The 19696-nt window shown below is 28.9% G+C and overlaps 2 protein-coding genes across 4 annotated transcripts; one reads left to right on the top strand and one right to left on the bottom strand.

Annotated features, from left to right (window-relative positions):
• Positions 1-252: 252 nt before the first annotated feature.
• On the top strand, positions 253-2842 carry LOC112688741. The gene is made up of 5 exons (XM_025562092.1): positions 253-490; positions 598-717; positions 1163-1405; positions 2381-2587; positions 2730-2842. The coding sequence occupies exons 1-5, from the start codon at positions 253-255 to the stop codon at positions 2840-2842; spliced, it is 921 nt and encodes a 306-aa protein (XP_025417877.1).
• A 2167-nt stretch (positions 2843-5009) lies between these two features.
• LOC112688670 (long-chain-fatty-acid--CoA ligase 3) lies at positions 5010-14097 on the bottom strand. Of its 3 annotated transcripts, none has more exons than XM_025561981.1 (13): positions 13637-14097; positions 8724-8850; positions 8139-8354; positions 7806-7983; positions 7297-7551; positions 7035-7235; positions 6590-6726; positions 6360-6499; positions 6124-6296; positions 5914-6039; positions 5719-5856; positions 5356-5640; positions 5010-5282 (listed from the first exon to the last, which is right to left on the bottom strand). In XM_025561981.1, the coding sequence occupies exons 1-13, from the start codon at positions 13645-13647 to the stop codon at positions 5128-5130; spliced, it is 2142 nt and encodes a 713-aa protein (XP_025417766.1). In that variant the 5' UTR covers positions 13648-14097; the 3' UTR covers positions 5010-5127. The 3 variants fall into 3 exon arrangements, with proteins under 3 accessions (XP_025417766.1, XP_025417767.1, XP_025417768.1); XM_025561982.1 differs by lacking the exon at positions 13637-14097 and adding an exon at positions 12452-12928; XM_025561983.1 differs by lacking the exon at positions 13637-14097 and adding an exon at positions 9360-9443.
• Positions 14098-19696: the final 5599 nt, after the last annotated feature.

The raw sequence follows: 19696 nt of genomic DNA on the forward strand, positions 1-19696 counted from the left end.
TGTATTTTAATGCATAATAATATAAATTAGGATATTATTATTACTATTATATAAAAACGTTATTATAAGATTCACTCAAGCAAAGCTAGGCCAGTAAATAATTTGACAGCTTGTTTGAACAATCAAAATTAGAATTTCTCAAGGATCATGTATGACCGATAGCACAGTTGATTTTCACTAGTCAAACATCCTGGAGTTAAAAACAATAAAAATTATTTCTTTTATTTTTCATTTATCTATTTCAAGTTAAACATGCATTTGTTATTTTTGGTTTTATCCCTCATCGTGTTTGTCAACAAGCAAATTCATGGTCTGTCAACGTGTGCACAATATCTGCGCAAACCGGAAATCGGCTATCATCTGACCAAGGAGTGTGCTATATCCAAAATGCGAACTGTGGCATCGTCAAATACAACGGAATTGATCTCGTGCATTCAATTAGCGAAGACGAAAAACGCATTCGCTTTTGCATATGCAAACCAAACTGAAGGTTTATTGACTCTTATAGCTGTTGTCTTATAACTGTTAGTACCTAATTAATTAATTGATAAATTATTTTTTTATAAACAATTTATACTTTTACTGTCGAATGATAAGACGCGGAGATATCGTTGAGTTCCATATGCAACGTTTTCGAATGTCCGGAGTTCCATTCATTTCTGTTGACATCCAGCATTTCGGCATACGATTACTATAGTATGTTTTCGAAACCAATGCGTGAGTATAATAATTATAGTGTACTCTACGTCTCTACTTGTATCCACGATTATATATATATATATTATATTATTAATAGAATATAAAAGATACAGGGACTGGGATATTATATTTTTTTGGGAGACATGAGATAACATTTTAACCAGTTTAGTATATTTTACCTTTGAGGGCAGTTTAGAAATTTCATAAGTAACATCACAAGTTTAAATTAGAGATTATTTTGAAATTTTGTTTATTATTTATTGCTGTTTAACGTTTTATTCTGGTTAAGTTTACACGTTGATGCCACCCTTTTACATTTGATAAAACAATTTCGGGCGCAGTTAACATTCTTGGAATCAATCCCATACACATTTGTGCATCACAACTAAATGCACCTAAATGCTTCAGTGCGTAGTTGTAACCTACCGGCCTTTTGTAATTGTAATTGAGCGTTTGATTGCAGCCACCGAGAACTACACTTGTGCGCCAGGGATCGGCATGTTCGAAATGATCATAGATCGCTTGAACTACTCAAACGCCATGGTTGCGTGCGAAGACGCTGGCGGCCATCTGGCTAACGTTGTGTCCGATCCGCGAACGTCGTTTTTGGCCTCGTTGGTGTCCTCAGCCCTGGCCAACCAAACCGCGTCGGCTCGCAGAGCTTTCGTCGGTTTGTTTTTCGAAAACGAATTCGTCACCATCACGGGTTAGTGTGGCACTTCTAGGTATTGTGATTGTACGAAATTATTGTTTACAGTTTCGTATTTTTTAGAATTGAGAGGCATCGATTATTAATCGACCCGTGTAAAAAAAAAAAAAAATGTAAACGATAATATTTTGTCGTTTTTTGTCCGTTGTAATTCAATACGATGAATAGGTGCCATATACATAATTAACTAACAGGTAAATCGAAGAAAACTCATTTTAAACGGTCAATGTTGATGACATTAACCCCCGTTAACGCGACATTTCATTGTTTAAATGTAGGTACAGACATTTTTGTCTAGAACAACAAATATTTGCGTGCAATTAAATCCATAGTAATATTATATTTGTCCGTTGCACCACACAAAATATAATTAAATACAAATACTAATGAGTCTCGAGAAAAATGTAATAATGACATAAACGTCTTGAGATATTGACGATTATCGCATAATACATTTTACTTGTTAATCACCAGAGAAGATGTTAATCATTTTACGATTACTTTTCAATTCCAATTGGAAATCTTACGAGTTTAGTTTATACATAAACAGAATATGATCTGAGATTACGATTAAATTGATAAACTACCGAATAGAGCCTTTGTTAGGCTTTTCGGTCAAGTTGTATGAAGTAAAAAAAAAAAAAAATAATAAAAGCAAAATACTAGCGTGAATTCGATTTAATTTCGATTTTTCATTTTCAATTCAAAAATATGATTAACATTTCTGAAAATAAAATTCAAAATATTAAGTCAATAGTTTAAATTTAAATATTAATATTACTTTTTTTAATAGTTCTTTTAACAAAGAAGATGAATTATAACTAATGTACATATATTATATTTCATGGGATATATGTTCTGTGTTTATGTACTTAGTTCTACATTTATAGTTATTGCACCGCAGATCATTTATATGAACAGTATTTATTTAGTATTGTATAATAATCTTATCATTATTCATAAATTGCCTAGGAGAACCGTTGACATGTTTGCCGTATAGAGCGTGGGCACCAGGACACCCAAAGGCTGAAAGCCTGAAAAAAGACTGCGTGGTTATCACTAGTGACAGATACTGGGAGACAGAGGATTGCTCGAAAAAATTACCATATATATGCGAACTCATTCCTGATGGTCCTCTGACAAACGTAGAACGGTATTGTGCGCCGATAAGCAATACTAGTGAGTCGATAAACCTTGAATAGAAATTGTTTAGATAATTTGCTATTCAGTAATAAATTATGAATATTTATTAGTGAATAATAATAGATACTTGTACAGTGAAAATCTAAAAGTATAACTAAATATTACTTTTTATTTTCAGAACGTAGAAAAAATTGTATATTACGTAATCAAAAGGAATTTGAAAAAACTGTGCAAACTAAACAAGAATGCATCAATAGTATTAATACCAACAAAACTGAAGTAAATAATTAGATATTAGATCATTTTATCTTGGATAATATATACTAATATGACGATTTCATTTAATATATAAAATGTAAAATTTATTTTACAAAATTAATTTCGACCTCTATCTCTACAATAGTTATAGGTTCATCGACTCATTTTCCCCAGAACAAGTGCTATTTTATCTAATTTAAAAGGCTATTCAATTGCACTGATTGGCTCTTGGAACTTTATAACCCTGAAAGTCCTTATCTAAACAAGGAAGAAGTTAATAACCTAACCTGATAAATTCAACTATATGCCTTTTTTTTTGTCTTTTTTGAGTTATTACAGGTATTATAATTTATAATAATAAAGTAGTTAAATCATTTTGAATACTTATATAGTTATTTCCGTTCAACAATTGAAATTATGTGGTTTACATCTCATCTGTTATGTAAAGGTAGTAATACCTATTGACTATCAACAATATAATCATGTAGTGGTAAAGCGAAGTGTGATTATTGAGATAGGATAGGGGTAGAAACAGCCTTAGAAAGAATATAGGTACACTGTTTATACAAACAGAAAATTAGATCTCCAAGCAGTTAAATAATTTTAGCTTTGCACTTTTCCTGTTGGAAAGAAATAAAATATAGCTTATAATAAATCCATAGTATAAATTAATTAAATTTTCAGTAGTTTGAAAATATATATTATTGGTCATATTGTTATACTTTTTATGAGCATCTTGTATTGGAAATCAATAAACATTTTAATATGAGTTAAACACAAAATATAAGATGAAATGTGAAATATATTAATTATGTGTTAAAAATAAAATTAGAATAAAAGTTAAACTTAAATAATTTATTTTTTTGTATTTTTTATTTAGTTTGACCACTATTAAACAGAGTATTCAATAACAAATTGAATATTAAATTATATAAGAGGTAAAATTTTTTATGAGAAGTCAAATGTATAGTGTCATCTAGTGTAGTTATAATACAAATATTTTTTTAATTAAAAATATAGAATTTGAATAGTTAAAGTTAACTGGTAAAATCTATGTGTTCCACTGTCTATTAAATAAGTAGTATGATTTATTAATTAAAAAATATTTCTTTAAAAAGATCTGATGCTTTGTATTTATATTTTAAACATTTATACAATTATAAATAATTTTTTTTTTTTGTTAAAACTCTAGATATAAGTTATCTATTATGCAGTTACTAGCTGATCCGTTATAGTTTCGCCTGTGCGTAGTTGTTTATTTTGCCTTAGGACTATGATATGTAGAATTTTTTATTCAAATTGTATCGTTTAATGTGATCGGCAAGTAAATATGAAAATCGGTTAATGAAAACGTATTGAAATGTTTCTAGCGGTATTAAATATATTTTTATTAGAAATGAATACAGATGCAAAAGAAATGCTAATTAATCTGTTGTTGATAACAATGAGCCTGATGATTACAAATGATATAATAAGAATTTTATAAAATTTCTGAGTATACTGGTATACAGTATAAATTATACCTGTATAATGTTTTTCGTTCTATCTCCTGTTGAAATCAAAATCATTAGATAATTCGGGTCCCCAGTTCGAGAAAATCGAAAAATGAAGTTCGATAAAATTAGCAATGTGAAAAGCACTCTGAACGAAGATCTACGTCAATGTAGACCTACATATGCCTAACCAACATAAGTAGAAAACCTAAATGTTTGACCTTGAGCTTTATTAATGATAATCACAAAAGAAACTTTAACAGGGAATTAATGCTGTTTGAATGAAAACAGCAAGTCGGTGTGAATGCTTGGAATAAATGCAAATTCTCCTTTTGCTGGCCCAGTAAGAATTACGTAATTATTAATTCATTAATTTAATTCTCATTAGGTCATCAATTAAAAAACAAATGGCTATATGAGTGACTTAACAGTATCATGACCCAGTCATATATATTATTTGTAATACATTAAAAAATTATATTAAACAATATAAAAGTTTTACTTTAGGTTATTTACCATAGATGATTTAAACAAATAGATTAAAAAAATAATTTTGCACTGATAATATCAACTTGAACTAAATTGAAGTCATAATACTGACAACAATTAAATACCAATGAAACATTATAATATTATAGGTAGCAAAATATTGAATCCAAATTAAATTTGCAAGAATTAATAACAATCTTTATTAATGAATAACTATTAAATACTAGAAATATAAAATAAAATAATTGCTTTTGGTAAAATAAACATACTCTAAAAGTAGTATAAAAAATTAGTGATTTTGGTCTTCATTGTTTAATAAACGCTGTATAAATTTTATCAAGATTCATACAAATTATCAATTTGAGTTTTGTATTTAGCATAAATTTCTCTTCGTTTTAGTTTGAAAGCAGCTGTGACTAGATTATTGTCAGGTGTCCAAACATCAATACATAATATAATTGCTGTGGGTATTTCAAATCTTTCAAGTTTATCTAAAATTAATAGCAAATATAAAACATTTTTACAATATAAATAATTAAAAGAAAATACTAGAAAATAACATACTTTTTCTACCATGTGCAGCTAATTCGTCTAAAACAGCTTTCTGTAGAATTTTAATTGAAAACAACTCTTCACTACTTAATTCATTGATATTTTCAATATTCAACTTTCTAGCCATATCTACCAAGTGATTTCTATTAGGTACAACCAAAGCAATTGTGTACATGTGGAATGAACTTCCATAAATACATATATTATCAACCACAGGACAAGTTTTGAGTTGTGATTCTACTTTGCCTAAAGAAACATATTCGCCTCCTTGCAATTTTACTAAATCTTTTTTACGATCTGTAACAATATTATACATAATTTATTATGTACTGTATTCAAATTGTGATGTTGAATGTTTGTACAATTTTAACAAACCTATTATTTTTATGGAACCATCAGATTCCAGCTGACCAATATCACCAGTTTTAAACCACCATTGTCCATCTCTTTCAAAAAATTCTTCTTTTGTTTTTTCTGGATTTTTATAGTATCCAGGAGATATGTTTTCTCCACCTAAATAAGTTTAATTATATTACAGACAATCAAGTAGTTATGTACATTCAGACTAACCTATAATAAGTTCGCCTCTAGGATAGGGTTTATCAGTTATCCTGTAACTAGCTTCTTCCCAACTGACCAACATGAAATCATTTACAGTTAATGGAGCACCGACCCTACCAGTAGACATGTCATCTTCTGTTTTCATCATTAAAAACAAAATATTATTAAAAAGAAACAATTAATATAAAAAGATTTTTATTTTAATAAAAGTATACTAACGACTCATGCCAGATCCACATGAACTAGTTTCTGTAAGTCCATAACCTTGTTGAACAACTCCACATACACAAATTTTAATAAGTGTATGCGTTTCTGGTGAAAGAGGTGCACCTCCACATAAGATAAATCGTACACGGCCACCTAATAATGCACTTGTTTTTTTAAAAACTAACCTGAAATGTTAATGTAATAAATAATATCAAATTAATCGTAAAATTATCAATACAATTACTAACGTATCCAATAATGGAGTTTGAAATCCACGTTCTATCCATTTTTTCTTATATTCAAATGCAAATTTGAACAATGTTTTTTGTAATGTAGTTCCACTAGAAACTTTTTCATTAATGCCTTTGTAGATTCGATCAAGTATAAGCTTTAAAATATAAAACATACAAATTGAATACTTTATAATACAAATGAAAATATTATTTTTTAAAAATGTATATTGTAATAAAATACATACAGGAACAGCAGTTATGACAGTTGGCTTCAATATGGATGCATCACCTTTAGTACCACGTTTAATTTTGCTAGAAGTATCTATCATGGTCAATGGTGTAGAATATCCAATTCGAATTCCACATAATAAACAAGCTAGTTCTGAAACATAATTAAGAATAATTTATGTTTTAGCATAACTTAAAAACATTTTATTAAACAATAATAAAAAATATCATTTATTTGTAAAAAATAATAATAAAAAAAATAAGGATTAAATAATACGTAAAATATATATTTTGGATAAGGTCTAACTCCTATAGAGGAGTCTTGAATTCTTTGAAAATCTTAATTTAACACTTATTAAAATTTTATTAGTCATATAGTAGAGAAAATGAAAAATGTGAAAAAATATAAATTTGTAAACTATATTTTTCTATATATTAGTATTAAAAGATGTTTTATTTTACCACCAAGAAGTTCAAAAACGTGTGCTAATGGTAAATATCCCATAAACACATCTTCCTCAGGATCGATTTGAATAGCATCATTAAAGGCTTTAAGTGTTGCTATTAGATTCGTATGAGTTAAATTAACACCTTTGGGAACACCAGTTGAACCACTAGTATACATAATAATTGCAATATCACTTGGAATTGGTAAATTTCTATCTGAAACATAAAATTTAAAATTATTTTATTTTAATTAAAAATATATAAATTAAACAATTACCCGTAACTGTGTATTCAGAGCCTCTTTGTAGAATAGATTTAAATGATATTATTTCTACATCATCTTTAAAGCCACTGGTATTTGTTTTGGTCAATTGATCTTCCATGTAAATCAATGTTTTTACTCGAGGAGTAAGTTTTAAAATATTTTTAAACTTTGGTAATAAGTCATGTGAAGTAATGACAATTGATACCTCAGTTTCATTTATTCCATGAGCTATCGCTTCTTCACCAAGGGTTGCATATAATGTTACGACTATAACAATAATAACCCAACATAAATATTTTTATTCTATATTTTTTATTTCTTTAAGGTTTTAATTAAATCCTAACACAATTTTAATTAATTAGAACACTTTTATGTTATAAAGTGATTAGAAATATCAGTCTTAAATACTGATGGAGAAATTAACAAAGATATATTTGCTTACTCAATTTACCTCTTTTACATTTTATGTACTAAACTAAAAATCAATATTCAGTTCTTTAAAATCAATGTGTTCAAATTACCAGGTATATTTTGTTTAAAACAGCCTTGAACAGATATCATCCATTCAGCCCTTGTTTCAGCAAATATTGCTATATTTTCTTTGTGTTTTTGACCAAGGGAAATTAAAGCATTACCAAAATAATCAGATGCATTGTCTACATCTTTGTATGTCATCCACTTGTAATCTCCCATGACATACTACAAAACCAAATAAACAAAAATAAACATTTAACATTATACATTTAACAAGTAAAATGATTTTATTTCATTTTTTTAACATACTTCAAGGCAATATAGAACAAAATTATTACTTTTTGAGAATTTTTTCATTTAAAATTTATACATTTGCTTACTTTTTTGAAAATTCTCCCGTTTGGTTGTACTTCATCTTCTTCAGCTAGTACTTCTCTAGTTCCAAGGCAACGAGATTCTGAATATTTATTCACAGAATATTGAAATACTTTATATAATGTATCTATTTTATCCTTGACTAGAGCAAGATGATTAGGTGAAAATGTACTTAAGGTTTTAATAAGAATGGTGTTATCATCTAGTACGGTAATTTTGGACTGGAAAATATAAAAATGATTATGATTAGTAATGCTTCAATGTTATAAATTTTAAAGAAAGTGTATTAATATGTAAGTATACAACTTTAAATATAAATTCTGTAAGTATATATCATAAAAAAATATTTTCAAACAATTACTTGATATATATATATATATATATACCTACATAATAAAAAGGAAATGATAAAAAACACTTGTATTTAATTTGTGTTAAAAGTAGTGGTATATTGAAATTTAATAAAGGCATAACTTAATTAAAAATAAGGCAATTTTTATTCAAAAAAATCAATACAGAACTTAATTAATTTAAATTTAATTTATGGCACTTTATAAAATATTTAATATGTACTTAGAAAACTATCTTACTTTCATTCGTTGAGATTTCTGTTTTTTATTCCATGGTTGTTGTAATATTAAATATACTGGATATGTTATAACATCATATATAAAGGAAATTGTCTTGAAAGCAGACAATAAATAAGTATTTTCCATTCTGAAAAAAAAAAATTCATTTCATTCAATTTTGATTAAACTTAAGTTACATATAAACATAAGAGATAAATATAAAACTAAAAAACAATTAAGAGTAGCAAATATTGTCGTTGACAATTTATATTAATAAACTAACAATAATTAAATAAACTATAAGGTGCTTCAAATAAAAATTTAATTCAATAAAGACCATTTTTAATGATATTGTAGGAACTATTAAAAAGCAATAAAATTTACTTCCCAAACAATAACAATTTTATAACATTAATGTAGAGTAAGATAATGTTGTTAAAATTCAGTTTATTCTGTATAAATATATTATTTGACAACAATTATAAATATAGTTTACTCATTATTGTATACTTATAAAACTAAAATATTTATTTAAATAAAAGCACTAAGTAAATACTACTCGTAAATTTACTAAGTAAATAATATCAAAAATAATTAAAATGTATAAGTAAGTATTATTTATAATATTTCATCCAAGTAAAAATTAAAATTATTAACCTGATTTACTTAAATGTTGTTTGAAAATTGTAATAATTTTATCGATTTGAACAGTTGAAATGAAACTAAATGAGTAACAATTACTTTATAATATAGAAAATACATTTTCATTAAAATAAAAATCAAGAACTAATTAATGATTATACTTTAGACTTTTAAAGGTTTGTTTTGATAATAAGTATACATTAATAAATCTGAAGGTACTTTTTAATTAATTTAATTTTACAGAACTCATTAATGGTATATTATCAACCAAACCCAGTTTCATTATTGTTTGATTATGGTGCAAGTTATTTTAAATAAAATAATCAAACGATAAATAAATGATCTTATAAAAATTATTAGTACCTAATTTACACTTACTTATTATAATCACATTTTAATTTACAAACTCTTAAGGTAAATATTTAGTTGCTCATTGCAATAAATTACTTTCATTAATATTATGTTGATAGTGCCAGTATTAATAATCACTATGGACTTTAATTTTTATAAAAAAAAAAATAATGATTATGAAAATAATAATATTTTTTTAGTACAAAAATTAGGTCAATGGTTTCCTATGGAGGCAAATACTTATATTTTATATTATATTATCATATATTTATTTATTGATTGAAAATAATTTTCTTTTATTAAAATAATAAAAAAAATTTGATTTATTCACACAATTACTTTTTTTAATTTAGGGGATATGTGAACCAAAAAATTATGGGAACTGCTGAGTCAGACAATACATATACAAGTTTTATATTCCCTTCCTAACTTCATTCACATTTTCCTTTTTCTTAAATATTTTGATATAGGATTTTATTATAATTAATATCTCGGTTAATACTAATTTAAAAATCTACTCTGAAAATAATACAATATACCATTGATATTATTATGTTCAATCATTGAATATAAAAGTAATATGAGATAAAATATATTTTGTATTGAATATGGTAATCATTAGCTAGAAATACCAGTAAAACCTAGTAAACCATAAACTATAGTCTGTTCAGATTAAGAGTGCCCAAACTCGCCCATGTCTACTGAGAAACCGATAATGGTCGGACACCCGTCGATATCTAGACACTCTATGATTCCTTGCCATTATTCGACTGCCGTTGTTGTTTATCAAAGTCAGTGATTGCTGCTTTGTATACAGATTATTATTAAAAAAAACCATTTTATTCAAAATAGAACTACAGCGTGGTGTTACGAAAATAGTGTGGTAATATAATTCACAATGTATAACAGCGTCGTAAAGCGTCGGCATACTAGTGGAAGTACACATGCACAGTAAAAACCAGTTTTTGTCTAAATGACTGGGCACTCTTATTCTGAATAGACTATAGAACAATAATTTATTATTACTTACATTAAAATCTATATTATTATTGTTTATCTCTATAGACTATGTATTATGTTTCATTAATTTGGATTTGAAAAAATTAAAATAAATGTTCAGTTTTTAGTTCTATAAAATGTAGGTTTTGTATAAGTATAGTAATTTAATATACAAAATACTATATATATAGCTTTATAACAGACATTTAAAGATTATTTGTATGAAATATTCAAAACACTTATTAAAATAATTATACTAAAAATAATGATTATAATACAATCATATCAATATTATGAAATACATAAATATAATATTTTAAAATTAATTTAATTTAAAAATAAATAAATATTGTAAAGCTAATTAAATATTTATTAATTGTACTTAGAGAATGCATAAGAAAAAATAAAAGACTTGAATACTTTTATTTTAATATTTCACAAGTCTGTTTTTTATATAGGCAGTGCCGTAGCCAAAAGTTTTTTTCCGGGAAGGAGGGGCTTAATTTTTGATGAACAAAGTCAAAAAATTTAATTTGCACTGTACTGCAAAAAATATAATTCATATAATTAATACATATATTATACAATAAACATATTATCAAATCAATGTCATATAATTAATAAAAAAAAAAAAAAAAAAAAAAATGATACTTCAAGTATTAAGTCCGAAAGCTCCCTCTGGATACAGTACTTCATATAGGTACTATCAATTTTATAGAACATACTACAATGAGGTAGTAAAACTTTAGAAAAAATTTGTAAAAGAGAAAGACCAATAAGGTATTAAGTTATAATTAGAGAGCCTTGGTATATCAAGGTTCTTTAACTATGTAACTATAACTATCAATTAAATATCTAAGATAATATTATAGTATATAATTTAATATTTATGAATTTTTAATATGAGAAATGTAGTATAAATGTAGTATTTATGGCATATTGATTACATTTTATTAACTACAATAATTAACTTTCTATAAATAAAAATACTACATTTTCATAAAATATGTTTTGAATAATGAATTTAATCAAAATTGAAAGTCTATAATACTAACCTATATATATATATATATATCTGAATATAATTTTAATACTAATGACTATATATACAAATAGTCTGTAATAGTAAGTAATAATTGTTGTTAAGATCTTATCAACTTTTTTTTTTTTTCAAAGTGGTATAAATTATTAAGAATCAGATAAAAGCTTAAAGTGTATGAATAATAAATAAGAAAATGTACACATTGGTAAGAAATTCCTAATAATTATATTTTAAAAATGATAAGAAGAATTAATAATGTGCTGCATTGCTAACTAAGACTTATAAATAACATATTGTTAATTATATAAATGTTATCTTTAGTTATGAGTACATATAGCAAGATCAGTATTTACTGAAGGGTTAGTGAATATTTCAATGACAAAAATATGATTCAAATATATACACAGCATTTTTATCTTCTTATTACTATCTTGTTTTGTTTTTCGATAAAAAAGAAACTGTTCTGATCAATCAAACGATAATGTTGTATGAGTAAATTGATTATCAAGAGGACTTGAAACTGGTAAAACATGGAAATGGCCGATTATTAAGAAAGCTTTTTCACAGTGACGCATAGGTAAATCAATAAAAATAAATCGTCGCGTTGATTCATAAGCGACAAGGTCAAGCGGCTGCTGAATAGAGTACGATGCCAGTACGGATGGAACACTGTACCAAGGCAGACGGTAGGGCACGCACCACAGTGACTACTCACTCGTGTTATGGTTTTGAACGAACAGCTAGCAGTAATAGGACATCACTGGTGTGTTGGTCCTGAGGAATTTATCAGCACCGGTGGTCGTCGAACAAACGAGTGCGAGAACACAGCGGACGGATTTGCGATGAAGAAACCGTGAGCGCGTGATTTATAATGTCCAGAACGCCGTACGGGTACGATACGCGCGAGGACGCGTACGAACAACTCTGCACCGCGAAGAATACTGCGCAAAGAGCTGTCGCCGACGGCACTATCAATTACGTACACGCGCGATGGCACGCACGAACACGCGCGCAAAACGGTGACGTGCGGATTACGTGAAAACGCGCGAGGACAAATCTCGGCGTACGGCGGCGGAGGCGGGTAAGTTGTACGTCGCCGTCAGTCTTGAAACGTCCCGGACTCGACGTAGCGTCAGCGAGCCGCTATCACTATTAATACTGTTGTCGTTACCGAAACGCAAATACCGGCGGCACGCGCATGCGCATGCGCGTACGCTCGCGTCGAGGTCTTCTTATCTCCGGCGCCGCTGATGGCTCAATAAATTTTGCGTTGAGCGACCGTGCCGTGAAATCGTATACGTGTGACGGGCGACGCGGTTGATTTCACGGTTTCGCCGGGGGACGGGGGCGCGGAGGGGGTAACACCGATATCTATGACTCGGCCTGTGTGCACCAATTGCACGTGTACAGCCGTTGCGTACGACTTGTACCGGGAAAAATTGTCGTATATTTACGCGTACGTTTTGTCAAGTCCGTTGTAAAATCGTGCTTGAAAACGGTGTTGATAAAACAACGACAATAGGGTACAGGATTTCATCGGTTTTTATAGACGTCATTGCACGCTGTGAAAGCTTTTGGTTTTATTTTAATAATTTTCCGTTCGAGATCGGTTGAAACGATATTTTTTTATAGCGCGTCGGGACATCGTTACGGAATAACCGTGATAGACATTCGTTACGTTCAAGGAAATCGAAAAAAATAAAAACCCGGAACGTGGAGTAGGTTTCAATAATTATGTTCATAATAGTGACTGGATTGGAGCAGCGAATCAGTCGATCGATAGAATAGTCACCGAGGGGCTTCTCTCGTAACAAACAGGTAATCGGGTTGCGACGTAGGTACCGACTAAGTGGTGGCCACCGCGGTCTCGGGGTCACGTCGTGTAGTGATCGTTACTTACCGCCACATCATGTATTGCCGTGTTTTCAGACAACGTCCAGCGGCGTGGGCACGGTGTTGAACGGACGGCGGACGAAAAACTCGGTCAGCGAGCTACACGAATCGAGGGCAACAAAAAAGCTCACGCCGAGCTTTCGTTCGATTTCTCCTCTCTCTCTCTCAGTCCTCCCGGCCCGGCCTATGTGTCGGAACACTAACTGACCGAACTTACGTACGCCGTGTCGCCAAGGCAGGTCCGCGTTGACGATCGCACTGCGCCGTCGTCGTCGAACGATATAATTGCGGACGTGCCCTCGGAACCGCACCGTTTCAATATTTCATAGCGTATCGAACGGTTCCGGTGCACACGAGCGCATGGTCCGGTCGCGGCGGGTACGGTACACTACGGACGCCGACCGTGGCGGTTACGTGTCCCGATGGTTAATCGCGTACACGAACGTGGTGACCGCCGACGCCGCCGCCCGGGACGTTTTGATCGATTTCGGCGACCGCGACAGGGGCGAGAGCGTCGCGTACACAGCAACGCAGCCGGACCGACGATCGCGCGCGAGCTTCGAACGGTTCGTCGTGTAGAGAGCGCTCTCGTGCGCACAACCCGCCGTCGGCAAAGGGTTAACTCGACGTGTTGTTCTCCGTAACGGGGAGGTTGAACCATTTTGACCCGGGCCCCGGTCTAGGAAAATTTAAAGAGAGCCCTCTTTAAGTCCAGGTCGATTGGAAGTACTCGATATAAATATACATTTATAAATAAATTACATTTATGTTAAACGTGTTGATTGGTTGTACATTGTTTATAAGTTATTAAAAACGTAATTCCTTATATCGATGCATTTAAGTTATCTTGAATGGTTGAAGTGTGAAAAGTCTTTGCAAACTTTGTGTATATATATATTAAATACTCGCATATTATTGTGACGATTGAAGGGCCCCCGAATTAATTTGTCTCGGGCCCTTAAAAGGTCCTCAGGACGGCTCTGGTTATGGAAACAATGCGGTGGTTGAACTCAGGGGGTGTGCGTATGTGCGTCGCATACCAATTACAGTAACCAACGGATCATTTTTACCATTGCAATATAAACACTGGAGATGAATAATCTGACATCCGAGACCTTCGTCGGTCAGCCCGGTTCCGTGGTATCTGGTTTGCTTTCACCGCATGTTATTTGAATATTGTTACAATAGTGACGATTTTGAACATTGTGTTCGAGTTATAAATTCTAAACAACAATTGATTTTGATCGGTTTAAGTACTTAATATATTATTTTCTATGTAGTTTTTGTAATGCTTTCGATCATGCCTCCAGTTACTGTGCGCCTATGATACTAATACAATATAATGTTGTTATCGAAATCCGTCCAATGTATGAATTATATAATCTGTATAATGTGTTGTGTAATGTCAGATCTACAGAATAGAAGTTGTTAGGTGGAATAGGATTATTAAAATATAAACTCAAATTTTTTTTATTTTTTTTATTTTTAAAAGAAATTTACAATCTATACCTTAGGCACAATGAGTAAATGTGATACAGAATATATATATAAGGTATCAAAACAAATTAATATTAATAATAAAAACAGTTTACAATAAATTATATAGTACATGTTACGTTTGATCAGAGCAGCCACCCATTAACTCAAATTTAAATTAAATACTGTTTATTATAAATATTCCAAGTTAAAAACACTTTTAATTTTAAAATAATTCCAAGTCCAAAATAATTCATTCAAAAATATTCCAAATACAAATAATTATTTCACAAAACATACTGGCGCGAATGTGCTCACTCTAACCGGACTAAAATACATCTGATTATAGGTCTGTTCTGAACCCACATACATGCCTACCACGATCTCGTATGAATTCCTTTTTGTCGTTTCTTCATCACTGCCATACTTCAGAATTTGACTAGTGATATGTGGTATCGTATTTGTGACTTGTGTTTTAATCAGTGCTCGACTTGAAGGGAGGCACATGGGGACGGAGTACCCCTTCTAATTTTTAGAAATTTTAGCGTTCCCCTACTATTATTACGTTATAACTATAACGCTTAACAAGTTTTGGGACGCAATTTTTTTTAAGTAAATAGAGTCCCCTTTCTTTAATTTTGGCAAATCAAGCACGGGTTTTAATTATTACTGTGTGCTCAACCCTGCTTGAGGTCATTATTACTGAGTGGTAGTCCTCACGATTTCTTTCTTTTGCATTAATACCTTTCACATGCTCGTCAATCGAGGGTGAAAATAATTTGGCACCTTGCTTTTAGCTGAATAATAGATAGTTTACAATGTATTTATATTATATGTTTATATTAATATTCATTGCACGTAGTGTGTCATCGTATGAAGTTCGTATTCATTAAACAATGTACTATTTTGTAACGGACTCTGAACGATTAACAGTATTATAACACAATAACTAAATTAACGAGTTTAATAAACACAATAATTGGGTTTTTCGTATGGTTTAAGAGGAGTTACAACGTTATAGATATTTGGAATTTTAACAGGATGTTATAACTAAAAAAACATCACATCTTTCCTTAAATTTTGATTATAGGTATGTTTACTTTAATATTAACGCTAACATTACTACCTACATTTGAATTACTGTACGCAAATTTACTATGTTGTACGTATGTCGGACGGAGACTACATATGTGAGTGTGGCGTCCTTTTAAATCTATTTAGTATTTTAATCTATTTATCAATCCTTTTAATTTATTCGTGAATTGTAAATTTTTTATTTCAACATTTATGAACATTTGTGAACAACAATAATTACACATTATCTCCAAAAAGGTTACGTCCGTGTCCCCAAATGGTAATGATATCAAGTTTTCAATAACATTTTCTTTTTTAAGATTATTATTTTAATATTAAATATAAATAATAATATAGATATGGTTAACTATATCTCAAACTTAAATTACAGTAAATAAATCAAATCACAGCCAATTTTCATGCTAAAAACAAACATGATGTAATAATAAATAACTATGGTCTAAGTCGTAAATTAGAAATGGGTTTAGAGTTTATGTTTTATCAACGAGAAATATATTTACGTGAGTTATTAGTCATCCAACTATGGTAATATTTTAATTATAATTATATAATATACGGAGAGCCAAATTATGGTCATAATTAGGGCGCGGATTTTCATGCAAATACATAATTTGATTGAGTAAAAATTTCTCATTTCTGATTAAAATATTTAACATATTTCATAACACCCTGAATAAAATGTGACTTTTTATTTTATACATTTTCACATATTTCGATAAAAAATTATATTTTTAAATATTTAACCAATATTTACATATTTTATAAATATTTTCAAATTTTATTCCTATTTAGTATTTATTGATATTAAAATTTTTATATTTATATTTATATTTTTAGGTCCTAAAAAATTATTTAGTATATATTTTCACAAATTTTTATTTCTCGGTTAAAGTAATAAAACAACTAGAAACATCAAATCTAATAAGAATTAAATGTCTTGTGATTGTGAAAAATTCAGAAAAAAATTAAACGAAATTCAAGGAGAATCCGGAGTTATAATGAAAAATTAATTAATTTACGTACGCAGTAATAACGTTGGTTTACAAAAAAATAAAACTATTAGAAATACTTCCGAATAAAAATGAAAATACGTCTAATGATATTGTTTTAACACAATCTGATATAATAAAAATATATAATAATAAATAAAAAATAAATATAAATATTCCCCATTATCGTCTGTCGTCGTTAAATGCTCTTTCAGCTGCTATAAGTTAATTTTGAGACTTACTGTCATACATTCAAAATTTAAAATCTCTTAATGTACGTTGTACTCAATTGTTTCGAAGAAGACAATGAAGACGATTAAATGAATAATTATCGATTAGTAGTTAAAAATCAATGTGAAATATCTATATTTTTGTTAAATTTTTCATGTTATTTAATACATATTTTGACTTTTTTATTACATAGTGATAATACTATTTTTATTCTATTATGGCATATGTTTTTAATAAAAAGAAAGTATATTATATTTGAAAAAATTAAAAGACTGATGTAAAGTGTTTATCAGTAATTTATATATTTATATTGCAAACATAAAAATACAGTTGTGTATAGTTTGATCAAAGTTTAATTTGGGGAAAAAAATGTAGTTCAAAGTATCTTAAATATATATTTTAGAAGAAAAAATATTTATAACATTATTATTTACGTGCACAAATCTCAATTTTTTCATTTTGTATCTAGGTGTATATTTATGTTTTTATGTTTTTCTTTAAGTTAAAATACTTTTATTTACATTTTAGCATAATGATAATATTATTAAGATGGTTAATTTATAGATATATGTATAATATAATATATAGAGTTCATTTATTTGTATATCAATCAGGGATGGGCAACTTAAAATAACCAAAGGGCTAATTTATAAACTTAAAAATCTGACGAGCCAAAGCTAAAATTTATTTTATAAGATTTAATTTTACGGCTCAACCAATACAATAATATAAGTATTTAATACCATTAATTATATATATATATATATATTTTATAACAGTATTTATACTCAATCTTATAGCTATGTTAGATAGTCATGCTGATATGAATATATATTACATTTAGACATTTAATAACTTAGCTGCAGTTCAATACTAGATAAGAACATAATATCTACATTTTACGATCAACGTAATAAAATGAAATACCCATAAAATCTAAAATGTTATTTAGTAATTTGAAAATGTAGTACAGGCCAGATAAAAAAAAAAGTACGTAGGCCGCCAGTTTCCTGTTTCTCTGGTATATATGAACATACTACCTATATAATATTATTATACTCCAATGTGACTGAGTCATTTTGTAAAATTTCTGTTTTTTTGTTGGTTCGAAGTCATATTTTTACGTGTCATTGCATTAACTTCCTTATAAAATATATTTACCTATACATTACAACAATAATGATATTAATTTTTATGTTATGCTGATCTATTTATTATAATGTTGTTAACTGTTAATTTATGTTAGGAATTAATAGAGATAACCAAGCCTGAATTAAAACCTTCAATGGTCCCGGGACCAATACACAACCCCACTAATGAAAAAAAAAATTTTTAAATTATATTTATATATAATAAAAGAAATTACACAAATCTGACCATGTACGCCTATGGCAATAAACATGGTAGGCGGACGATGGTTTCCAATACCCGTTAGTTCGAACAAGAAAAAATATTCTTATACGTACTATAAAAAGTAAAAATTATCACATAATGTCATTTTAAGCTGAGAAAACTATACATACATGAACCTCGAGGATGTAGCCTCCTTTGGTCCTCCTTAATCCGGGTTTGGAGAAACCCAATTCAATTTATAAAATAAATAATTCATGATATAATACAATAACACGATGAATTATTATTAATAATTTATGAATCATACATTTTATTATTAAGCTCCTGAAATGATATCACTTGTGCATATTCAGCGTTTTCTTATAATGAAAGTCCAGCTATTTAATTATAGACTACGATGTATATTGTACAAAGTCTAGTAATAGATTTTTTAGCTCTTTTAGTATACGGGAATGACAGACAGATATTGTTGAACATATACGTCCGTTTTAAAGACATAGGTAGGTACTTGATATGTATTGCAGATCAGAAGATTATTTTTTCGGTGTTAACAAAACCAGAATTTACAGGAATCACCTAGGACATTTAGCCCTCAAAATGAAGCTATATAGAGACATAACAGGTGTGAGAACTCAAATTTTGTAAAAAAAATCTAGGTATTATTGAAAATAACTATAAAAACGAGTACTTTTTTAAAAATTTAACTGTGTTAAATATATTCTGTTTTTAAATTTATTTTTAAATCGTTAAAATTGTTTGGTCTTTTTGTATACGGATAAAAAAATATTTAATCATTGATTGAAAAACTGAAAGATATGAGGTAAATAGTTTACCAATATTTATGTTACGACTAAAGTCCGAGACATGGCTAAAGAGCACACTATCCAGATTATGTGCTTATAATCCATACTAGTTGAATAAAG

The sequence above is a fragment of the Sipha flava genome, unplaced genomic scaffold (genome assembly GCF_003268045.1).
Source record: "Sipha flava isolate LNK unplaced genomic scaffold, YSA_version1 3_pilon_pilon, whole genome shotgun sequence".
NCBI classification, from domain to species: domain Eukaryota; kingdom Metazoa; phylum Arthropoda; class Insecta; order Hemiptera; family Aphididae; genus Sipha; species Sipha flava.